Genomic DNA, 22,920 nt, shown 5'->3' with positions numbered 1-22,920 from the left:
TCTTGCCTGGAAGTGGACAGTGTGACGGGGTGGGACAGGTGAGCACAGACGGGGAAGAGCCCAGCAGAGAACCAGTGCACAGGAGCTCAGCCCCTCCCTGAGCCCCGAGCGGCTGACAGATGAACACCAGCAGTCAGGTAACAAGGAGACGTGTACAGCTTTATTTAACAATCAGTAAAAAGTTGCACTCTGGCAGAGCGACGCATTCCTATCTCGGCAGAAAGCAGACAGTGCGTCTGAGAAGCCCCTTCCCGAGGTCCAGGTCCGTGTGGCCCGAGCGGACAGCGGACGCTCCCGGCAGCTGCTCTCGCGGATCTTTCCCCTCGTCCCAGCAGTCCTCTCTGGCTGGCTTTGGCCCCTCCCGTAACAGCGGACGGGGCAGCCCCTCCGGACGGGCCCCTTCCCTCCTAGAACAGGGAGCTCACAGGATTCAGGATCTCTCTGAGGTGGGTTCCATGACGTCTGCGGCATATCACGCGTGACCGCGCTTGTGGCTGGTCTCTCCTCACCTTCGCCTCCCCATCTACTCGAGTTTTAGGCCACACCTCTCCCTGCTTTGGGGCGGAGGGATGGAGAGCCAGTGTCCACCACAGCCTGGCAGGTGCTCTGTGGACGTGTGGCTGTCTGGTGAGCACTTGCGGAGAGCAGGCCTAACATCCTGCTCCTGGCTTTCCTGTGCTGAGAGGCCGTCAGTAAGCCACACTCCCTACTCCTTGTCGTATCAGGACCTCAGCGTCCATGGCTTTCTAGTGGGATGCACCCCTCCCTTTTGTGTAGAGAACAGCACACGTGCATCCAGTTAGACAGAGGAGGGGATGGCCACCTGCCTGCCTCCCCACGGGACAGGCACTCTCCCACTACTGGTCCCAGTGATCTGGATCTCCCGCGTCCTCTGAACTGCTCTCTCCCGAAACCGAGTTGCGAATTCTAGGCCTACTCACCTAGCAACGTTTCACACACTTCCCTGAAAAACAACACTGAGAATGCAAAAGAAGTCCCTTTTCTGTGTTCTGCAGAAGCGCTACGAGAAAGCATGTCTAAAATCACAGAACTATGCACACACAGACACGCGTGCTCGCACACACACGAGTGGGATTAGAGAATCTTATCGCTTACATAGTTGAGGGAGCACAGGGAAAAGCTGGCAAGAGAAGATGTGGCGCTTGGATCGGCTAAAGATGTCGGAATGGTACAGCGACGGCATGGGCGTGGTCCTTGGTACATTACAAAAGAGGGAGGCGCTGGGCGGGAGGAATGACACACCTGGCTACTAGAGAGGTTCAGTGGCCATGCATGGGTCAGAGAGCAGAGGCCAGCTCGTGGGGCGAAATGTACTACGGAGTGGGCATCTGAAGAGGGTGGCCGTGCGGGGTCCAGTGGAGGAGTGTCTGCTCAGCACGACACCTCCATGGTCTGGTGTCTGTCCAGGACATCGGGGGACTCACAGGACTCCTGGGTTCCATCTGACTGATTGCTGGTGATGGAGCGGCTGAAGGGGCTTTCTCCAGAGCCGATGCTACTCGAGGTGGAGTGGGTGCGCGATCGGGCGAGCCGGGTCATGCTGGCAGACGGAACTGGAACACAGAACCAACAGGACTGGAAGAGGGCGCCCTGGCTGAGCTCAACCAATCACACGTTTCAAAGGCTACCTGTTTCACTCTCCCAGCCCACTGAAGACAACACCCGGGACAAGACACAGCCACACCCACTTCGTGTATCTGCTCTAGGTGAGTGGCTGTTCGCGAGGCTGCTCTACTTCCTCGGATCTGGCTGCATTTCAGCTGATTTTGGTGCACAGGAGGCCTCTCAGCTACGCCCACGCCACTCACACAGTGATTAGGAAGGAGGCTTTGGGAACCAAACAGGTGACCAAGTGGCAATGCATGCAAGACTAAGTCAAAGGAAAAGATGAACCACGTAAGTAGGAGGGTGTTTCACAGACACAGTGCAAGCCCGATACAACGAGACTACCACCCGTGTCCACAGGCGCCCCTTCACCTGGGGCAGACGTGAAGGACGGTGTGGTGGAGGGGAGGCGGGAAAAGCTCTGGCATCGGTCTCCTGTTCTGCCCCTGCCTTGATCCTCGGGTCCTGCCTGCTGGGCCTGGACAGGGACTTCACCCAGCATCACCTCCCTGCCCATCCTCCCAAGGCCCCAGCCACTCCCCACTGTCATCTCAACCCTAGAGTCAAAAGATGCCACCAGGTACGGAGCTCTCTGGGCACCGGCTCCCACCCTCCTCTGTACAGGCTGTCTATGGACCTGGGTCTGGGGCTTAACCCAAGGACACAGGTGGTGGAGAAAGAGGGGCCCTGTGACTTGAGTCAGCTGCTGCTGCGATCCTGGATTCAGGATGACAAGAGGCGGCTTGGCCGTAACAACCGGGCCCTTTCTTCCTCCTGGGGGACCTTTGGCTGGACCTCTTGGGGCACAATGAGCCACGTTCTATCGGGCTCTCACTGCACAGGAAAACCCGGGCATGCTGCAGGCAGCCAGTGCAGCCAGGAGAGCATGGCTGGGAGGCAGGGCGGGGCCAGCACAGAGGAAGGTACCTGACTCGGTGCTCAGGTGACTGAGCTGCACATACGGGACTGGAAGCAGGACGGACACAGGAAAAGGCAGGTTAGTGACCTGAGAGTGCCAAGTGGCCACCTCGGCTGCCTCGCACACACTGACAGGATGCTCCAAGCCAGGGATACTTTGTTGGAGGGTCCCAGAGAATGCTTCAGTATCACCTCTGCTGTTCTTTTCCCAATGGTAAACAGCCATCAGCTTTGGGTCAGAATAGGACTGGATGATCAGCTTCCTAGGAGCCTAGGAGAGGGACCTGTGCTCCTCCCAGTGAGCCCGAGGGTGGAGGGTGTGGGCTCGGTTGGTAGAAGCTCATAGACAGGGACGACACAGCCACTCTAGACAAGACATACATGGGCTATGCAGCAGGTACAGGGCTGCACCCAGGGCCTGGCCACCCAGAGAAGCTGACCAAGAGGGTCACCAGTGGCCATTATCCACACTGACGCCAAAGACAGAAGGAGGATGACCCCACTGGGTAAAGAGCTCTGGGTGACAGGGTTTTTCTTCTTACAACAACTCCCAGAAGGGAGCAAGTGTGGACATTCTAAGACAAATGACATGGCTCAGGGGTCTAATCATACGAGACCAGGACAGCAGCGTACGACGTAGACATGTCCTTGGACTTGTGAGTTCATCTCTTGGGGCACTGCCTTTCCTCCCCGGAGTCCCCAGGCCAGGAATGACTAATCAGCTGCCTTGAAGTGTCAATCAGCAGTCCAGAGTCACAGCCAGGACAGTCTGAGACTCAGGGGTAAAGCGGGGGCTCTGGTGCCAGACTGCCAGACTGAACCACGGCTGTGCGTTACCCTGGAGTCAGACTGCCAGACTGAACCACGGCTGTGCGTTACCCTGGAGTCGGACTGCCAGACTGAACCACGGCTGTGCGTTACCCTGGAGTCGGACTGCCAGACTGAACCACGGCTGTGCGTTACCCTGGAGTCGGACTGCCAGACTGAACCACGGCTGTGCGTTACCCTGGAGTCGGACTGCCAGACTGAACCACGGCTGTGCGTTACCCTGGAGTCGGACTGCCAGACTGAACCACGGCTGTGCGTTACCCTGGAGTCGGACTGCCAGACTGAACCACGGCTGTGCGTTACCCTGGAGTCGGACTGCCAGACTGAACCACGGCTGTGCGTTACCCTGGAGTCGGACTGCCAGACTGAACCACGGCTGTGCGTTACCCTGGTTACCCTGGCAATGAGCTGAGCCCTTCTGAGCTCATTTCTACAAAATGGGACGAATCCCAGAACTTACCTGTGAGGTCAGAGCACACAGTGGCTGACAGAAGGCAAGGGCTTAACAGTTACACATGCGCACAGACGAGCGCTCTGTGCTCTGGCTTCTGCTTAAGGCTGGCGAGCCCACGGGGCATGCCCAAGAACTGGGGGCTCCTGGATGTCAAACTGACCCCCCGTTTCCATACATTGTTGCTAGATAGAAAGTCGGATACTACTCACTGTAGCCCATTCCCTGCAAAAAGTACTTGAAGGCCTCCGTGAGCTTCCCAGGCTGGGGGACAGAACAACAAGGCATTAATCTCTGCACGGCACACAGGGAGAAGCGAATGGGCGCTGACAAGAACGTCCTTACCTGGACCACTTGGGGCAGGCCCCCGCAGTCTGCCATCTAGAACGGGAAGAACACGGAGGTTAGCTGGGGCTTAAACTTAAGGAAAACATTCTGACCTCCAAAATCTTTTGCAACAGGGCACAGTTAGGTTCCTTAATTTGTTTTGATTTAAAATTTTAAACATTTACAGGGGGCAGGGACCCAGGTACTCGATCCTCATCAGAAGCAGAGATGGGACTTGAGCCCAGGCACTCGGATACAGGATGCAGGCGTAGAGACTGGCATCATAACCGCTTGCCAAATGCCTGCTCCAGGTTCCTTAATGATTAACTGCACCCAAGTCTACATCTATTTAAAGCATTCTTACATGAAGACTTAGATCTTAACAATCACCCTGGGGACAAATCTGAAACAAATACTCAATGCTTATTTATCAGGCAGGCGCAAGGCCTGGCTTCTAGGCCCTTGGAAGGCATTTTCCACTGGGGTGATGGGGAGTTATTTGCTGCTTTCAACCACAGCTTTGCCTGTCCCTGAGCAATGTTGCTTTTGGGGTCCTTGAACCACATGGCCCGACCATCGCAGTGCGTCACGTTTCTATGTCCCCTTCCACCCTTCGTCACCTTCCTGATGACGGGGAGCTCTCCAGTCAGGAGCTGAGACTACACTCAGCAGACCCGCACGCACAGGCCCCTCGTTGCTGCCCACTGCAGGAACGTTTACAGCAGTTACTCTCTCCTGGGCAAGGGTTTCTTGGGTATTCTCCTAGGCTTTGTTCGTGTGCACTGGGATTACCTCAAGGACTTGAGTTTTTTGTTTGTTTGTTTGTTTGTTTTTTAAGATTTATTTTATTTATTTTAAAGACAGAGTTACAGAGAGAGGTAGAGACAGAGAGAGAGGTCTTCTATTCGCTGGTTTACTTCCCAGATGGCTGCAACGGCCAGAGCTACGCCGATCCAAAGCCAAGAGCCAGGAGCTTCTTCTGGGTCTCCCATGTGGGTACAGGGGCCCAAAGACTTGGGTCATCTTCTACTGCTTTCCCAGGCCATAAGAGAGAGCTGGATCAGAAGTGGTGGAGCAGCAGGGACTAGAACCGGCACACACACGGGATGCTGGCGCTTCAGGCCAAGGCTTTAACCCACTGCGCCACAGCATCGGCCCCTCAAGGACTTGTTAAAACTCATGATTCACGGGTTCCTGCCCCAGAGACTCTGAGTCAAGAGGTCTAGGCTGGGGTTTAGGAACTTCTACTTCTGGAGTAGTCTCTGGTACAGTGGTTAAGACACTCACTGGCGGCCGGCTCTGTGCCCTAGTAGGCTAAGCCTCTGCCTGCAGCACTGGCATCCCATATGAGTGCTGGTTCGTTTCCCAGATGCTCCTCTTCTGATCCAGCTCCCTAATAATGCACCTGGGAGAGCTGTGAAGGATGCCCAAGTCTTTGGGCCTTTGCACTTGCATGGGAAACCCAGAAGAAGCTCCTGGCTGCTGGCTTTGAATCAGTCCAGCTCCAGCTGTTGCGGCCATTTGGTGAGTGAACCAGTAGATAGAAGACCTTTGATTTTTTTTTTTTTTTTTAAAGATTTATTTTATTGGGGGCCGGCGCCGTGGCTCACTTGGTTAATCCTCCGCCTGCAGCACCGGCATCCCATATGGGCGCCGGGTTCTAGTCCCGGTTGCCCCTCTTCCAGTCCAGTTCTCTGCTGTGGCCCGGGAGGACAGTGGAGTATGGTCCAAGTCTTGGGCGCCTGCACCCACATGGGAGACCAGGGGGAGGTACCTGGCTCCTGGCTTCGGTTTGGCACAGCACTGGCAGTGGCAGCCATTTGGGGAGTGAACCAATGGAAGAAAGACCTTTCTCTCTCTCTCTCACTGGCTAACTCTATCTGTCAAATAAATTAATTAAAAAAATTTTATTTATTTGAAAGAGTTACAGAGAGAGGTAGAGACACAGAGAAAGGTCTTCCATCCGATGGTTCACTCCCCAGATGGCCGCAATGGCTGGAGCCATTGAGCCAAGAGCCAGGAGGTTCTTCCGGGTCTCCCACACGGGTGCAGGTGCCCAAGGACTTGGGCCATCTTCTACTGCTTTCCTAGGCCATAGAGGAGAGCTAGATGGGAAGAGGAGCAGCTGGGAATAGAACCGGCGCCTATATGGATGTCAGCACTTCAGGCCAGGGCTTTAACCCGCTGTGCCACAGCGCCAGCCCCGATAGAAGACCTTTCTGTATTTTCCTCTATCTGCCTCTGCCTGTGACTCTGCCTCTCAAACCAATAAATAAAACCTTAATAAAACAAAAAGACACTGACTTGGATACCTGCATCCCATACCGGAGTGCCTAGATTCTGGTTCCTGACCCTAGCTTCTTGCCAATGCAGAGATGTGGGAGGCAGTGGTGATGGTTCAAGTACTTGGGTCCCTGCCATCCACATGGGAGACCTGAATTGAGCCCCGGGCTTCCAGAACTGGTCTGGTCCAGCGCCGGCTGTTGTGGGCATTTGGGGAGTGAACCAGCAGATGGAAATCTCTGTCTATCCCTATCTCTGTCTTTTGGCCTTCCAATAAAAGCAAAACAACTTGAGAACTTCCCTGCTAACACGCTCCCAGGCGACACAGACTCTGCAACTCTGCAGGGAGCACAGTTTCTAGGCATGATGGAAACCCACTAGCTCACTCTCCCTCCCTGAGATGTTCCCTATGCTCAGAGAATATCCTATTTGAGCTGCCTGGCAATTTTTAAAGGAATATGAACCCTATGGTTTAATTTACTGGCATTAAAGCTTTATTTGAGAAATGATAAATGTTTAAGGCAATGGGTGTATGATAAGTACCCTGATTAGATCACCATATAATGTATGTACGAATCAAAATACCACAGGTACCTCACAAATATGTACAAACTATGTAGGCATAAAAACATAAAAAAACACTTTTCTGGGGAGGAGTCTCTCAGTTAGGAGAGGGTAAGGCCCTTGAAGGCTGGCCCGGATCGACCCCTGGAAACACTAAGCATAAGAGACAAGCTGACAAACACAAAGCAGGAAAATGGTACAGGCTTGTGTTCTCTTCCTCTCTATCCAAAGACTGACTGATTTATTTGAAACAAAGAGTGAGACACAGAAACAGAGACCTTCCATTCACTGGTTCACTTCCCAAATGTCTGCAATGGCCAGGGCTGGGCCAGGCCGAAGCCAGGAGCCAGGAGCCAGGAATTCCATCCTGGTCTCCCACATGGATGGCAGGAGCCCAAGCTGGGAGCTGGATTGGAAGCCTAAGAGCCAGGACTTGAAATGATACTCTGGTAAGGGGTGCTGGCACTGTGGTGCCCTAATGCTGACCCCCAGGCTGTGTTTTCTTGAAGTTCAGGAGCTGAAACCCGATTAGAACTAGAAAGCAGTGCCTCTATGCAGAGAAGCTAAGACTGGTACCCATCAGACTGTCTGAGGATCAGTTCAGTCTGCCGTGGGAGTTACCCATTTCACTGCATTGCTGCATGGTTTCCCACAGAATATAACCATGTCTACGGCTATTGCAGAGTTCAGTTTTAGCCTTTTGAATATTGATTCAAACCTGCTGTGAAAATCTCCTGGAGCCAAAAACATTTTGAGTTTGGTCACCTCAAAGCATTAACCTCATGATGTATTTCTCAGAACCACGGCTGCTTCTGGTGACAACACCTCCCTTTCAAGCACACTTCAAAGAGAGGGAAGACAGCAGCGGGGTTTGGACTGAAAACGTAGCAGAAGGCAACAAAAGACTCGCACTAAGATCTACAGTTGTCCCAGTTCCAACCAGGGGATCGGCTCCGTGAGACAGCTTGGCAGATGTGAGGCTGAGACCATACCAGGTTGCAACTCTTGCCTGGGGTACACTCGAAAGAGGGGGAACTTGATATCAAGCCTAGGACATCAGTCTAAACTTGCCCTAAGAGAAAGAAAGTGCATCCTGCCTCATCATTAGAAAGTTACTGGGAAGTTCCTTACTGATACAACAGGATTTAGCAAGCAAAGCATTTCCATCCATTTTCTTAATTCTCACAACATTAAATAATGCTCATGAAGGTTTTAATGACATGGGAACACGCTTATGTCATAAAAGTGAGGAAAAGTGACAGGGCCACAAATGTCCTCTGATGTTAATGATATAAAAATGTATAGGAAAACGACACCAAGATTTTATTAGAGGTTACCGTCGGGACAGGATTATAAGTAATGTTAATTTCTATTCTTCTTCATGCTTTCTCTGTTTTCTACAATGAGAATATATTCAGGATAAACGGCTTCTGAGAAAGCGCGCGAGACCCATAAAGGGGAACTATCACAGTGAACCCAGCCTCACATACTCACAGCCGGCTGGCAAGGGGGGAGACGTTACCTTCAGCAAAGTTGTATTGACGGGGTTGAGGCGAGAATTGCATTCGACCTAAGAAAAAAGAAAGGAGGAAACAATTTTATGGAACTTAGTGGTTGAGGAGGAAGTAATTTTCCAAATGTGTAGCAGAGAGCAAACCATAACGTGTATAATCAGAACACCACACTAGTACGGGCAACAGTTTCTGGCAGAGAGCAGCGTGCTCTCCGTGCCTCAGCACGCTTTACTCTCACTCGTCTCCACACTAAGGGCGTACTCACCACAGACTCAACAGCAGGTGAATTGTCTCCTACCACCAGTAACGTGGAACATCTAGGTACAAGCAAGAACAGGTGGCATTCAGAAAACAGCACACACACTCCAGCAACGCTCAGTCCACTACATGCAGAGACATCTAGCAGTTCCGTGGGGGCACCAGAGGCACTTACTTCAGTGTTTTTAATCTGTTATCATTTTGGCCCAGAATAGGTCTTTCGATCTCGAGGTCTCTACGTCTAGAAAAACAGAGCAGAAGCAATGCCCCTTCAGGAACGTCACAACGACTCAGGTTATTTCCTGCTCTTGAAACCCAGCATCTCTCAAGGACACAGACATTCTCTTTCCCTAACAGCCCAGCATGCTGCTTCCTGGTAGCCACCTGCCTCGGGCAGCAGCCTGGCTCCTGGCTCAGCCCTGGGGTGGAGCTCGGGAGACCTACGGGACTGAAGAGGAAGCAACTGGGACTTGCGACTCCTAAGTGTTTAGTCTTCCAACTAAACTAGTTCAAAGAAACAAACTCCTTAAGAAGCGGGAGTGACATACTTTTCTGGACAGGTGTTTTACTGTAACCGTTCAGCATAGGACTTGATCTCTCTGGTTTCAACTAGAAGTAGGGAGACTTTGGTATAAAAGACCAAAGGGCTAGAGAGCAGAATCGGAACCTGGTTTTGCTCCTTCCTGGCTGCGTAACATTGGGTAAGGCACAGCTCACCCAGATCCTCAAGCTTTTCCCGTGTTCCCAGGAAGTCAGAAGAAGCCAATGTTTCCACTTTGGAGAAGCTGGATCCACAATAAAAACCCACTCTTTGACTCTGTCTCTCCCTGTCTCAGGGGCGGGGAGACGCGACAGTGAGTTCTGTAATTCAGTGGCCATGCGTTACTTTTGCCTGATGACAAGATGTCAGCAAGGGAAACTAAACCAAAGCCCAAGGCTCCTCTCCTTCGACCCCACCCCCACCCCGGTGCATTTTCCTGTGCTACTTCCGATTACTTGTGTGTGTACCTAACTTAAGTACGTTTTGTCTCAACACACGTCAGACTACAAGTGGTACTTCAACATCCCAGAACAGCTCTCTGCACTCGTTCTTCGAGAAAGCGCTGGTCTGGAAGTCGATCCCACCCCTAGCGCTGGGAGAAGCAGTGTAAGCCCCTCCTCTCTGCCTTAGATGTCAACTGTGTTTTTGGACCTAGTCTACATTTAGAGGAAGCACCAGGGAGTAACTGTACCCGTTATAGGAGCCCAGGAAAAGCTGCAGGTTTTCTTGGTTGATATCTTGGGCAATGTGCAATCTGTAGGTTTGAATCAGGTCCAGGTTGGCCTGCAGTTCTTCCTAGAACAATTGAAGAAAGACACAGTTCAATTTCTGAGCTACAGAACAAGTCCACCTTGTGTGGCTGACATTTTCAAACCAAAAGCCAAATGCTGCTGCTTATGATAACTGGGCAGTTTCAAGGGCAAACATTTTTTTAATTGGCATCAGACAGGTTCAGTGTCACATTCTGTGTCAGGTACCAGAGAACATATCATAGACTCAAGTACCAGCCACAGAACTTGGGTCTTCTAACCATTCGGAATGCTGGTTTCCTTACCTGTGTTATTATTTTTTAATGTTCTGCTATTTCTCATAAAAATAAAGATACTGTCTGTAAATTGAAGATAATGACCAGCTACATGACATGACTGTTTTAAGATTAAATAAGTTACATGAACTGTAAAGTATAAAATAAATAGAAGGTAACATTTCTTTTAATAACCATCAATCTATATAATTAACTTATCTATGTCCTCACTTATAAAACTAGTGCTTTACCTATTTATACATACAAAACTGATTTCATGCAACAATTACAAATCAAATAGCAGTACTAGAAGCTGGATACAATGCCAGCATCCCATATGGGCACCGGTTTGTGTCCTGGGTGCTCCACTTCGAATGCAGCTCCCTGCTAATGTGCCTGGGACAGCAGCAGAAGATAGCCCAAGTCCTTGGGCCCCTGTTACCAAGTGGAAAACCTGGATGAAGCTCGTGGCTTTGATGTGTACCAGCCCTGGCCGTTGCAGCCACTTGGGGAGAGAACCAGTAGATGGAAGATCTCTCTCTTTATCTGTAACTCTTTCAAATAAATAAACAAATCTTAAAAAAATGTTATGTGAAAGGCAGAGAGACAGAGAAACAGAGATTTTCTGTCCACTAGTTCATCCTCAAATGGCCACCCAGTCTAGGCTGGGCTATGCTGAAGCTAGGAGCCTGGATCTCAGTGCAGTTCTCCCTCAGGAGTTCTCCCCATTACTGGAACCACCCCTGTGGCATCTTATCTGTTGTCCCAACAAAAAGGCTATAATTAAAGAAAGGAGAACAGCTGTGGAACAGGCGAATAAGGTAACATAGAGGGCTTCAGGGATTTGGGGCTGATCAAGGAATAATGCACAACGTGAGAGATAGTAATATGCAAGTTTCTTTTTTTTTTTAAAGATTTATTTTATTGCCGGCGCTGCGGCTCACTAGGCTAATCCTCCGCCTTGCGGCGCCGGCACACAGGGTTCTAGTCCCGGTTGGGGCGCCGGATTCTGTCCCGGTTGCCCCTCTTCCAGGCCAGCTCTCTGTTGTAGCCAGGAGTGCAGTGGAGGATGGCCCAAGTGCTTGGGCCCTGCACCCCATGGGAGACCAGGAGAAGCACCTGGCTCCCACCATCGGATCAGCTTGGTACGCTGGCTGCAACGCGCCGGCCGCGGCAGCCATTGGAGGGTGAACCAACGGCAAAAGGAAGACCTTTCTCTCTGTCTCTCTCTCTCACTGTCCACTCTGCCTGTCAAAAAAAATTTTTTTTTTAATTTTTTACTTGAGAGTCACAGTTACACAGAGAGAGGAGAGTCACAGAGAGAGAGAGAGAGAGAGAGAGAGAGAGAGAGAAACGGGTCTTCCATCCGACGGTTCACTCCCCAATTGGCTATAACGGCCGGAACTGCGCCAATCCGAAGCCAGGAGCCAGGAGCTTCTTCCGGGTCTCCCACGTGGGTGCAGGTGCCCAAGGACTTGGGCCATCTTCTACTGCTTTCCCAGGCCATAGCAGAGAGCTGGATTGGAAGTGGAGCAGCTGGGACTAGAACCGGCCCCATATGGGATGCCAGCGCTTCAGGCCAGGAAATTAACCCGCTGTGCCACAGCACTGGCCCCTATGCAAATTTCATTGTGTGGTGTATAGACAGATTGTATCAGAGGGGAAGTCCCTCATGGAACAAGACTGTCCAGAAGCTCACATGGCAGGAAGGCCACTGTCTAGAAGGGGAGAACAAGGGAACTCCTGGGGAACAGGAGAACTGGAGAGGTGGCTCTTGTGTCTGGGTGACACAACTCAGCAGCATGGGAGGAGTCCCTGGGTGAGAGGCCCCTGAAGAGCCACAGTAGCTCTAGGGTGCTGTAACTAAGAGGCTCCATCTGACCAGTGGCTAGCAGACACAGGATGAAGCTTTAAAGGATATGTAAAGCATAAGGGCTCTAAATGGCTAAAATACTGCTTGGGCTACTAACATTTTTTAAAAATGTATTTCTATTTTATTTGAAAAGCATGTATGTACACACACACACACGCTAATTCCAATTGCTGCTTCATTTTCTAAATGCTCACAATTGCTAGGGCTGGGCCAGGCTGGGCCTGGAATTCAACCCATTTCTCCCACACAGGTGGCAGGGACACACTACTTAAGCCACCATCTTCTGCCTCCCAGGGTCCATATTTTTAAATTTTTTTTAAATTTTTTTTTTTTTTGACAGGCAGAGTTAGACAGTGAGAGAGAGAGAGAGAGAGAAAGGGCTTCCTTTTCCGTTGGTTCAATCCCCAAGTTGGTTCAATCCGCTACGGCCGGCGCTGTGCCAATCTGAAGCCAGGAGCCAGGTACTTCTCCTGGTCTCCCATGCGGGTGCAGGGCCCAAACACTTGGGCCATCCTCCACTGCACTCCCTGGCCACAGCAGAGAGCTGGACTGGAAGAGGGGCAACCGGGACAGAATCCGGCACCCCAACCGGGACTAGAACCCAGGGTGCCGGCGCTGCAGGCGGAGGATTAGCCTAGTGAGCCGTGGTGCTGGCCCCAAGGTGCATATTAATAGGAAGCTGGAATGGGATATAGAGCTGGAACTTGAACTCAGCACTCTGAGATTCAGGTGCCCCAAGAAACGTCTTAAATTGCTGAGCTATTTTTCAAATAACTTGATGTGTGAGAATTTAATTTCAGTGCTGGAAGGCTTTTGAGCTAATAGGTCTCAGCCTGCAGTAAAGACGCAAATAACATAGGGGCCTATACACAGAGGCCAATTGATACCGATTATCAAATCAGCATACACTACAGCAGTGGGAATGCTGTGGGAGAGACTTCTTCAATAACATGAAAATCAGTTTGCTTAATGTGCTTGAATGTATTGAATATGGAGTTTACCTAGTCAGAGGGGACCATCTGAAATACTGATAACACATAGAATAGTAAGTAATTAATACAAAACAAAAATAAAAACAACTCAAGAAAGCACAAAATATTCTATAGAAAAAGACAGTAGTTGGGGCCGGCACTGTGGTGTAGCAGGTAAAGCCGCCTGTAGTTCTGGCATCCCATAGGGTCACAGGTTCAAGACCCGGCTACTCCACTTCCAATCCAGCTCTTTGTTAATGTGCCTGGGAAAGCAGCAGAAGATGGCTCTGCACCTGTGTGGGAGACCTGAAGAAGCTCCTGGCTCCTGGCTTTGGATCGGCCCAGCTCTGGCCGTTGTGGCCATTTAGGGAGTGACCAGTGAATGTCTCTCTGCCTCTGTGACTCTGCCTTTCAAATAAATAGCACCCTGGGTTCTAGTCCCGGTCGGGGCGCTGGATTCTGTCCCGGTTGCTCCTCTTCCAGGCCAGCTCTCTGCTGTGGCCTGGGAGGGCAGTGGAGGATGGCCCAGGTCCTTGGGCCCTGCACCCCATGGGAGACCAGGATAAGTACCTGGCTCCTGGCTTCAGATCAGTGCAGCGCGCCAGCCGCAACACACTGGCCGTAGCGGCCATTGGGGGGTGAACCAATGGAAAAAGGAAGACCTTTCTCTCTGTCTCTCACTGTCTAACTCTACCTGTCAAAAAAAATAAAAATAAAAACAACAACAACAACAAAAAGAAAAAGACAGTGGTCAAGGCCGAGCTCTGAATAATACTTAATCAAAAATGCTGGTTATGTTGTGAGCATGGAGTGGGAAATACAAATGTGTGTCAAGGGACAGGATGTGTGCACCAAAGAGAAAGAAACTACCTCCCATAGTTAAAAGTTCACAGATAGTGCCTAGAACTGAGAAATCAACAAGCGGAAATACATGCATATTTTGAGAGAGAGAGGCCAAGAGAACTGAGTGCATATGTTCAAAAAGAGATGCATAATGTCTATCACAGTTTTATTTATAATAGTAAAAAAAAAAAAAAAACAAAGGACTGGAAACAACCCAGATGCTCAGTCATATGAGAATAAATAAATGGTGGAATTAGAAAGCTGTAACGGACTCCATTACAGTCATGGAGAACTAATACACATGGCGTGATGGGATGAATGTCACCTGCATGCCCTGCAAAGGAAGCCAGACCCACAGCAGTGCACACTGCGAGCCCACTGACACGAAGTTCAAGATCAGGAGGGAAAGAACACGTTGGGGCGTGGGATCGGTGAGGAAGAGGGTGGTGGACACGTTCTCATCTTGATTTACATGGTGGCTACTGGAATGTATAGGAAGGGAAAGGTCACTGACGCACGCACGTGCACGACACTCTATGGAAGTTACACCTCAATTACAGAGATGACAATATGGAGCCAAACCTAAAGGAATCAGCTGGAAGAAAACCAGATTCTCTAAGAAGAAAAACCTGGGTGAATTCTTGATTAGAAGCCTTAAAGAGCTTCTCTAATCCAAAATACATGGGAATCTGTTGGACAGATGTTGTAAACGCCTCAAATTAAACTGCCACTTGGGGTGCACGTATCCCACACTGGAGCACCTGGTAAGTGTTGCAGCTGATTCCTTCTGAGAGGATTCCTTCTGAGAGGAGGAGCGTGGTGGGGGCAAGAGGCTCGGAGTCACCACACAGACCCCAGGAGTCAGGTGAAAGCAGGCCAGAGGTGAGCAGCCCGCAAACTTGTTTATTTCAGTTGCTACAGCTGCTTATATAGCCAAGGCAGCCAATCTGGTCAAGGGGTGGTCTATGCCCTAACCAATCACAGCCTGTTGCCATGCAGTTTCCAAAGCCATCCAAACAAAGCCTGTTGCCAGTCAGGCTCTGCTGCCAGGTAGTTTCTGAAACCATCCAATCACAGCCTGTTGTCAGTCAGGCTCTGTTATCATGTGGTTTCTGAAGCCATCCAATCACGACCTGTTGCCAGGCAGTTTCTGTCGTCAGCGGCCATCTTGGTATGACCTTCTCACCTCAGTGGCCATCTTGGCATGACCTTTTCACCTTCTCATTCCACCACATTTCCCCCTTTTCGTTTATTTTTGAGCAACGGGAGGCCTGATTCTTGGTCATACCATTGTTGACCCCATTTCCATGTGGTCTCCGTATGCAGCTGTGCCTGTCTTAGGTTGTCCCCCAGGGGATCTTACTCGTCATTGACTAACCAGCACTCAAAACGAGAGACCACAGGTAAGTCCTAACTACTCTCCATTTTTAAAAAATTAATTAATTTATTTATTTGAAAGTTAGAGTTACACAGAGAGAGAAGGAGAGGCACAGAGAGAGAGGGGTCTTCCAACCACTGGTTCACTTCCCAACTGGCAGCAACAGCTGGAGCTGTGCTGATACAAAGCCAGGTTCTAGTCCTGGTTGCTCCTCTTCCAGTCCAGCTCTCCGCTGTGGCCTGGGAGGGCAGTGGAGGATGGCCCAAATGCTTGGGCCCTGCACCCACATGGGAGACCAGGAGGAAGCACCTGGCTCCTGGCTTCGGATTGGCACAGCGCCGGCCGTAGTGGCCATTTGGGGAGTGAACCAACGGAAGGAAGACCTTTCTCTGTCTCTCTCACTGTCTATAACTCTGTCAATCAAGCAATCAATTTCTTTATTTGGGGCTGGTGCTGTGGTATAATAGGTTAAGTCTTGCCTGGGGTGCTGGTATTCCATATGGGCACTAGTTTGAGTTCTGGCTGTTCTACTTTCAATGCAGCTCCCTGTTTATGGCCTAGGAAAGCAGTAAGATGGCCCAAGTGCTTGGGACCCTGCACCCATGTGGGAGACTCGGAAAAAGCTCCTGAGTCCTGGCTTTGGATTGGTCCATCTCTATCCATTGTGGCCATTTGGGGAGTGAACCAGCGGATGGAAGACCTTTCTCACCGTCTCTCCCTCTCTCTGTGTATAATTCTGCCTCCCAAATAAATGAATAAAAATCTTAAAAAAATTTTTTTTAAATTTATTTGAAGGGTAGAGTTACAGAGAGAGAGGAAAGAGAGAAAGAGGGAGATCTTCCACCCACTAGATCACTCCCCAAACGGCCACAACTGGGGTTGTGCCAGGCTGAAGCCAGAAGCCAGGAGTTTCTTCTGGGTCTCCCATAGGGTACAGGGGGCCCAAGTATGTGGACCATCTTCTGCTGCTTTCCCAGGTGCATTAGCAGGGAGCTGGACTGGGAGTAGAGGAGCTGGGACTTGAACCAGCATCCATATGGGATACCAGTGCTGCAGGGCATGGCTTTACCCACTGTGTCACATTGCTGGCCCCAATTCTTTCTTTCTTTCTTTTTTTTTTTTTAATTTATTTATTTAAAAGGCCGAGTTAGTTAGAGAGAGTGGGTGACCTACGCATGCATGCATACACACACACACACACACACACAGCCAGAGAGTGAGCTTCCATCCATTAGTTCACTCCTCAAATGGCCACAGTGCCCAGCGCTGGGCCAGGCCAAAGCCCGTAGCCTGGAACTCTGGGTCTCCCACATGGCTGCAGGGGCCCAAGTACTTGGTCATCTTTGGCTGCTTTCCTAGGCAGACTGTCAGGAACTGGATTAGAAATGAAGCAGCAGGAACTTGAAGTGGAACCCATATTGGAAGCCAGTGCTCCAAGTGGCAGCTTAATCTGCTGTGCCACAACGCCAGCCCCCAGCCAGTGACAAATTATGCTGACTCGCTGGGACTCTCAATTTTCCCATCTTAAAATCAGGTTGGGGTCCGGAACTGTGGTACAGCAGGTAAAGCTACCGCCTGTGACACCAGCACCTCATATGGGTGCCAGTTCGTGTTCTGGCTGTCCTACTTCTGATCCAGCCCCAGCTTAATGGTCTGGGAAAAGCAGTGGAGGATGGCTTAAGTGTTTGAATCCCTGCCACCCAAGTACGAGACCTAGACAAAGCTCCTGGCTCCCGCATTGTCCTGGCCCATCCCAGCTGTTGTGGCCACCTCAGGAGTGAGCCAGCAGATAGATGATCTCTCTCTGTAACTCTGACTTTCAGATAAATGAATAAATCTTTAAAAAAAAAATTCAGGCTAACAGACCTATTTTAAAAACACAGGGTTTGTATACATAAAGCACGTATTGAAGTCCATAGCACATAAAAAACAGTACTCAATAAATAAACGCTAGTTCTCTCCACACCTACCATTTCCTGTCATATAATATTTAAAATGAACAACACAGACTCTAATTGAGCTCCCATTCCTGCTCTCCATACTGCCTTCCCCTCCCCACTCTGGAAGGCTCCCAGTTCTCCGACCCCACTGCTCACAGACTCCCAGCACTCTGCCCCAGCTCACCTCCCTCCCTTTCCCTTTCCAAGAGGGATGCCTTCCCCACAGGCACACCCAACAAACATGCATATAACTATCACTTCTCTGTCGACTGTCAGTGTCTTCACCAGTTCATGGCGGACAAGATAATCTCTGGGGTTCTTTAAGCACCCACATTTCACTCCCCCCCCCCCCGAAATTTCTATTTCGGTGAAGCCTTTCCCAGGACCTCCTGATGGCTCTCAAGATGTTGGGTGAGGCACGTGATGTTGTCAAACATTAACAGATGGCACCCTACTTACAGGGAGGTGGGGGGAGGGGGAGCTGCTGTCTTCTCTCAGCTCTCCAAATGCCAAGGGCCATGTGGCACACGGCTGGCCGTGGCAGTACCACGCACGTCTCAGCCTCACTCGTTCTGTGAAGACGATATGCACAGTTCTCCCAGGTGGAACAGGAACTTACCTGCCCAAAGTGATGTGCCAGAATAATGTCCACAACATTGGTTGTCAGTCCTGAGAGCTGAAAAGATAAACTCTGTGTCAAGAGAGGAAGCACATACCAAAAGGACCAAGCTTTCCCCTGGAGAAGGTTGCACCATAGTCTGTACACATTAGCCTTCAGTACCAAGAGATCTCCCACAATGCGTGTTGTACATTTTGATGAGATGGTGGTTTCAAAGACACATGAGAACCACAGTCAGAAGAAAACTAGGTCTCCCTTCCAGGTAATGATAGTGCCTCCTGTGAAACAGAGGCTAGAAGAGATGCTGACATTTCTTCTTTGAAAACTTGAGACCCAGAACTTGTGGCTATTTGCTGCATCATTCCTGCCTGTATTTCTGCCTTCACACGAGATGGATGGTTGATAACTCAACTTGTAACACTCTCAAGACATTCCAGAGACAGAACCAAACAATTCTTTCCTCTCTTTCAGTTTTTGCTATCTTCATTTCAGAAAGTGGGGAGAAAAGCTATGATTACAGAATGTTCTTGCATTTTGAGTATTTTGTTCCTAATTCTTCCCATTTCAAATGATACGTCTCCAGGTCTATAAAATTATTATAAGTCTGCAGACTATCAGTCTATTTTCAGAAAAACTTCCAAGCTCACATTACATTATTGACTCCCCTTAAGCCTTTTCTCTTGGTTTTATGCTGAACTGGACTCTGACTTGGGTCAGAGGTAAAATACTGAGTTAGGGGTGGGAACAAAGGGATTGAGGAGGGGCCAGTGTTGTGGCGTAGCAGGTAAAGCCGCTGCCTGCAGTGCTGGAGTCCCATATGGGCACTGGTTCTAGTCCTGGCTGCTCCACTTCCGATCCAGCTCCCTTCTATGACCTGGGAAGGCAGTAGAAGATGGCCCAAGTCCTTGGACCCCTGCACCCACGTGGGAGACCCAGAAGAAGCTCCTGGCTGTGGTTCAGTGTGGGGAGCAACTGAGACTAGACTAAGTTACTGGAATTAAGACTTATTCTATGCATCTGCTCTCCCACAATATGGCGCTGGGGAGGAGTAAACTTCTACGCAGCTGCCTCTCGCCAATTTGACTGATAAGCTGCAGGAGCTGATCCTGTTCCTGATTGGAGGAGAGCAGCGTGCTCGGCGTGTGGGTAGCAGAGTTGGGATTGGTGGAAGAGGACTATAAAGGAGGAGAGAGACAACATGCACGGGGAACACCTGAAGGAACACCTGAGCAGCCCCCGAGAGAGCCGGCCGGCGGTGTGCCGCTCCTCCGCGGAAGTGGGGAAAGTGGCAGGGGGTACTGCCCCTCCACAGAGGTGGAGGGGTCGGCAGCCAACCCGGGAAGGACCAGCAGCAAACCCGGGAAGGGCCGAGCAGACAAAAGAACAACGCAGGGTCCTGTGTCGTTCCTCCGCGAATGGGGGAGCGACAGTTCAGTGCAGCTCTGGCCATTGTGGCCAATTGGGGAGTGAACCAGCAGATGGAAGACCTCTCTCCTCTCTCTCTCTCTCTGCCTCTCCTCTCTGTGTAACTCTGACTTTCAGATAAGCTAAATAAATCTTAAGGAGTGAGGAAGACAGACATATAGACGTGGGCAGACCAGGATCATATAATTCCAGAAAGACTAAGGAAGATAGAAGTCCTCTAATTCTTTTTTAAACATCTGTAGAGAGACACAGAGCTCCTCTCTGACAGTTCACCCCCTAAAGGCCCACAATGGCAGGTGCTCAGTCAGGCTGAGGCTGGGAGCTGAGAACTCAATAGAGGCCTCCTGCATAGGTGGCAGGAATCCAAGTACTTGAGCCTCACCTACTGCCTTCCAGGGTGCACATTAGTAGGAAGCTGGAATTAGGAGTGCAACCAGAGCTTGAATCCAGGGACTCTGAGATGCAACGGCGACATCCCAACTGCTAGGCCAAATGCTTCCCCAATCATCTTTATACGGGTTATGAGTTATCCACAGCTTATAAATGAAAGGTAATTAGAATTAACAACCACTCTCAACTTCATGTTTGAGTACTCACAAACATTCATAAATGCTCATAAATCTGAAGTTTTATAAGTATTATTAGGTTGTTACGTGTTACTGAGAGTACTCAGGCAAGTGTTAATGTTCTCACATACCAGAAAGGCATTATCAATTTTTTTTAGAAGATCTATTTTTATGGGGCTGGTGCTGTGGCATAGACATTTAACTCACTTTGCACACTGCTGGCTTCTTGAACAACTTTTGGAGGTCAAATTCGTTCATTTTCCAGGTAGCAGATCTCAACCACCCCCAAAATTTTGGGAGCAATAGCACAGATAACCTGTGCTATTCATTCATTATTCAACTTCATTTATTAAGAATAAAAGTGGTCGGTGCCATAGCTCAATAGGCTAATCCTCCGCCTGTGGCACCGGCACCCCGGGTTCTAGTCCTGGTGGGCACCCCGGGTTCTAGTCCTGGTCGCTTCTCTTCCTGTCCAGTTCTCTGCTGTGGCCTGGGAGTGCAGTGGAGGATGGCCCAAGTCCTTGGGCCCTGCACCCGCATGGGAGACCAGGAGAAGCACCTGGCTCCTGGCTTCAGATCAGCGCAGTGCACCGGCTGCAGCGGCCATTGAGGGGTGAACCAACGGAAAAGGAAGACCTTTCTCTCTGTCTCTCTCTCTCACTGTCCACTCTGCCTGTCAAAAGAAAAAAAGAAAAAAAGTGTGGGGGCTAGTGTGATGGTACACCAGATTAAACCACCTCCTGCAACACTGGCATCCCATGTGAACACTGGTTCAGGTCCTAGCTGCTCCACTTCTGATCCGGCCACCAGCTAATGCACCTGAGAAAGCAGTGGAGGATGGCTCCAGTACTTGGGTCACTACCCCCACAAGGGAGACCAGATGGGGTTCCAGGCTCCTAGCTTCAGCTTGGTCTAGCCCCGGCTGCTTTGGCCATTTGGAGAGTGATCCAGCAGATGGAACTCTGTCTATGTAACTCTTTCAAATAAATAAATTAAATCTTTTTTAAAAAACAAAAAGAATAAAAATGAAAACCACAGACCAGGGACAGATATTTGAGATACATATACCCAGCAAAGGATGCATACACAGTGCATCTTTTTAAAACAAGGATGGATGGGGAGTGGACAAAGAGTTGAACAGGCACCTCACAGAGGATATTCAAGAACAAGTGCTTGGGGCTGGCACTGTGTTGTAGTAGGTAAAGCCACTGCCTGCAGTGCCTGCATCCCATAGGGGCGCCGGTTCAAGTCCTGGCTGCTCCACTTCCAATCCAGCTCTCTACTATGGCCTGGGAAGGCAGTAGAAGATAGCCCAAGTGCTTGGGCCCCTGCACCTGCGTGGGAGACCCGGAAGAAGCTCCTGGCTCCTGGCTTTAGGTTGGCCTAGTTCAGGCCATTACAGCCATTTGGGGAGTGAACTAGAGGATGGAAGATCTCGCTTTCTCGCTCTCTCTCTGCCTTTGCCTCTCTGTAGCTCTGCTTTTCAAATGAATAAATTAATCTTTTTTTTTTAAAAAGATGCCTGCATCTCATATTGGACCACTGGGTTTAATATTCGCCTCAGGCTCCTGACTGAGGGAGACAGTGGTGATGGCTCAAGTAATTGGGTCCCTAGCACCCATGTAGAAGACCTGTCCCGAGCTGCTGTCTCCCAACTTTGGAAGTGCACTAGCAGATGGAAGCTCACTCTTGTCTCTCTGCCAATTAAAGATAAACAAAAAGTAAAGCCTAGAAAAAAAAAAAGCACTACTGTTAGATATGTTGTTGAATCTCAGAAACACAATGATGAATTAAAGAAGTTAGACACAAAAGAATACATAAGGTCTGATTCTAGTTATATGATGTTTAACAACAGGGAAAATCAATCTGAGGTGAGGGAAGTAAGAATAAGGTTATTTCAGAGAAGGACGGGAAATATCAACCAGGGAAAGGCACAAGGGGAATCTCTAGGGTGTGGGAAACAACAGATGGAGTGGTGGTTTTTGACCTGTAAATATCTGCCAAGTTTTTGCCCTTAACTGCATATATACTCCAAAGAATAAACAAATTAAGCTGTTTTGAGCAGGGAACAGGAGACGGGCCGAGGGAAGCTTGCATCTGAGACTTACTTTGGAAGCTGCCCAGTCAATCCAGCCTTTCGCGCAAGGGTCCACGTTAATGAGCACAAGGCCTTCCACGAGCTCTGGATGACTGAGCTGAAAGGTGAGACAGAAAACAGAATGAGCGTTTCGCTCTGGTCGCCTGCTCAATCAGGCATCTGGTTCCCAGCAAGACCTCTGCAGTTTTTTTCTGAAACCACATCACTGGGTGCTGCCATTCCAGGAGACATCAATTACAAGAAAAAGATCCCGAAACAGAAGAGTTTCCATGAAAACTCAGAACTTTCTAGCTTACTTCCTTGCCAATTACCCTGATTAGGCTCACTGCAGAAAGCAGAATCAGAAAAAACAGGAAATAAAATATTATTATCTTACCACACATCAACCCTGTTAATATTTTGTACATTTCCTTCCTAGTTCTTTCCTATGTCTATGACAAACTTGATGTGAAACTACATACAAACTTTTTTGCTAATTATAGTATATACAAATTTTATACATTATTACGAATGCTCTCTTTAAAAAAGGTTCATTTGTTGGGGCTGGCGCTGTGGTGTAATGGGTAAGGCCACCGCCTGCAGTGCTGGCATCCCATTTGGGCGCTGGTTCGACTCCCAGTTGCTCCACTTCCGATCCAGCTCTCTCCTATGGCCTGGGAACGCAGTGGAAGATGGTCCAAGACCTTGGGCTCCTGTACCTGCATGGGAGCCTGGAAGAAGCTCTTTGTTTCAGATCAGCCCAGTTCTAGCCATTGCAGCCGACCGGGGAGTGAGCCAGCAGATGAAGACCTCTCTCTCTCTCTTTCTCTCTGCCTCTCTATAACTCTGCCTTTCAAATAAATAAATACGTAAATAAATCATTTTTGTAAAAAA

At 49.7% G+C, this 22,920-nt stretch overlaps 1 protein-coding gene across 4 annotated transcripts in view; it reads right to left on the bottom strand.

The window, feature by feature from the left end:
• Positions 1–138: 138 nt before the first annotated feature.
• NDRG3 (NDRG family member 3) overlaps positions 139–22,920 on the bottom strand; it is a 78,429-nt gene continuing 55,647 nt past the window's right edge. For 2 of the 4 annotated variants that reach the window (XM_002710820.6, XM_070051876.2), the window contains 10 exons: positions 22,058–22,144; positions 17,959–18,015; positions 10,002–10,105; positions 8,945–9,010; positions 8,777–8,828; positions 8,520–8,567; positions 4,169–4,204; positions 4,036–4,087; positions 2,554–2,592; positions 139–1,574 (listed from right to left, as the gene is read on the bottom strand). In XM_002710820.6, coding sequence (XP_002710866.1) covers positions 1,393–1,574; positions 2,554–2,592; positions 4,036–4,087; positions 4,169–4,204; positions 8,520–8,567; positions 8,777–8,828; positions 8,945–9,010; positions 10,002–10,105; positions 17,959–18,015; positions 22,058–22,144 — 723 coding nt within the window. In that variant the 3' untranslated portion in view covers positions 139–1,392. The remainder of the gene's footprint in view (positions 1,575–2,553; positions 2,593–4,035; positions 4,088–4,168; positions 4,205–8,519; positions 8,568–8,776; positions 8,829–8,944; positions 9,011–10,001; positions 10,106–17,958; positions 18,016–22,057; positions 22,145–22,920) is intronic. The other 2 variants (XM_008256033.5, XM_070051877.2) reach the window with 1 other exon arrangement.

The sequence above is a fragment of the Oryctolagus cuniculus genome, chromosome 11 (assembly GCF_051225735.1).
Source record: "Oryctolagus cuniculus isolate XC-2025 breed Fujian yellow rabbit chromosome 11, ASM5122573v1, whole genome shotgun sequence".
NCBI classification, from domain to species: domain Eukaryota; kingdom Metazoa; phylum Chordata; class Mammalia; order Lagomorpha; family Leporidae; genus Oryctolagus; species Oryctolagus cuniculus.
The sequence above is the reverse complement of the archived record's forward strand: the minus strand, read 5'-3'. Positions and strand labels throughout refer to the sequence as shown.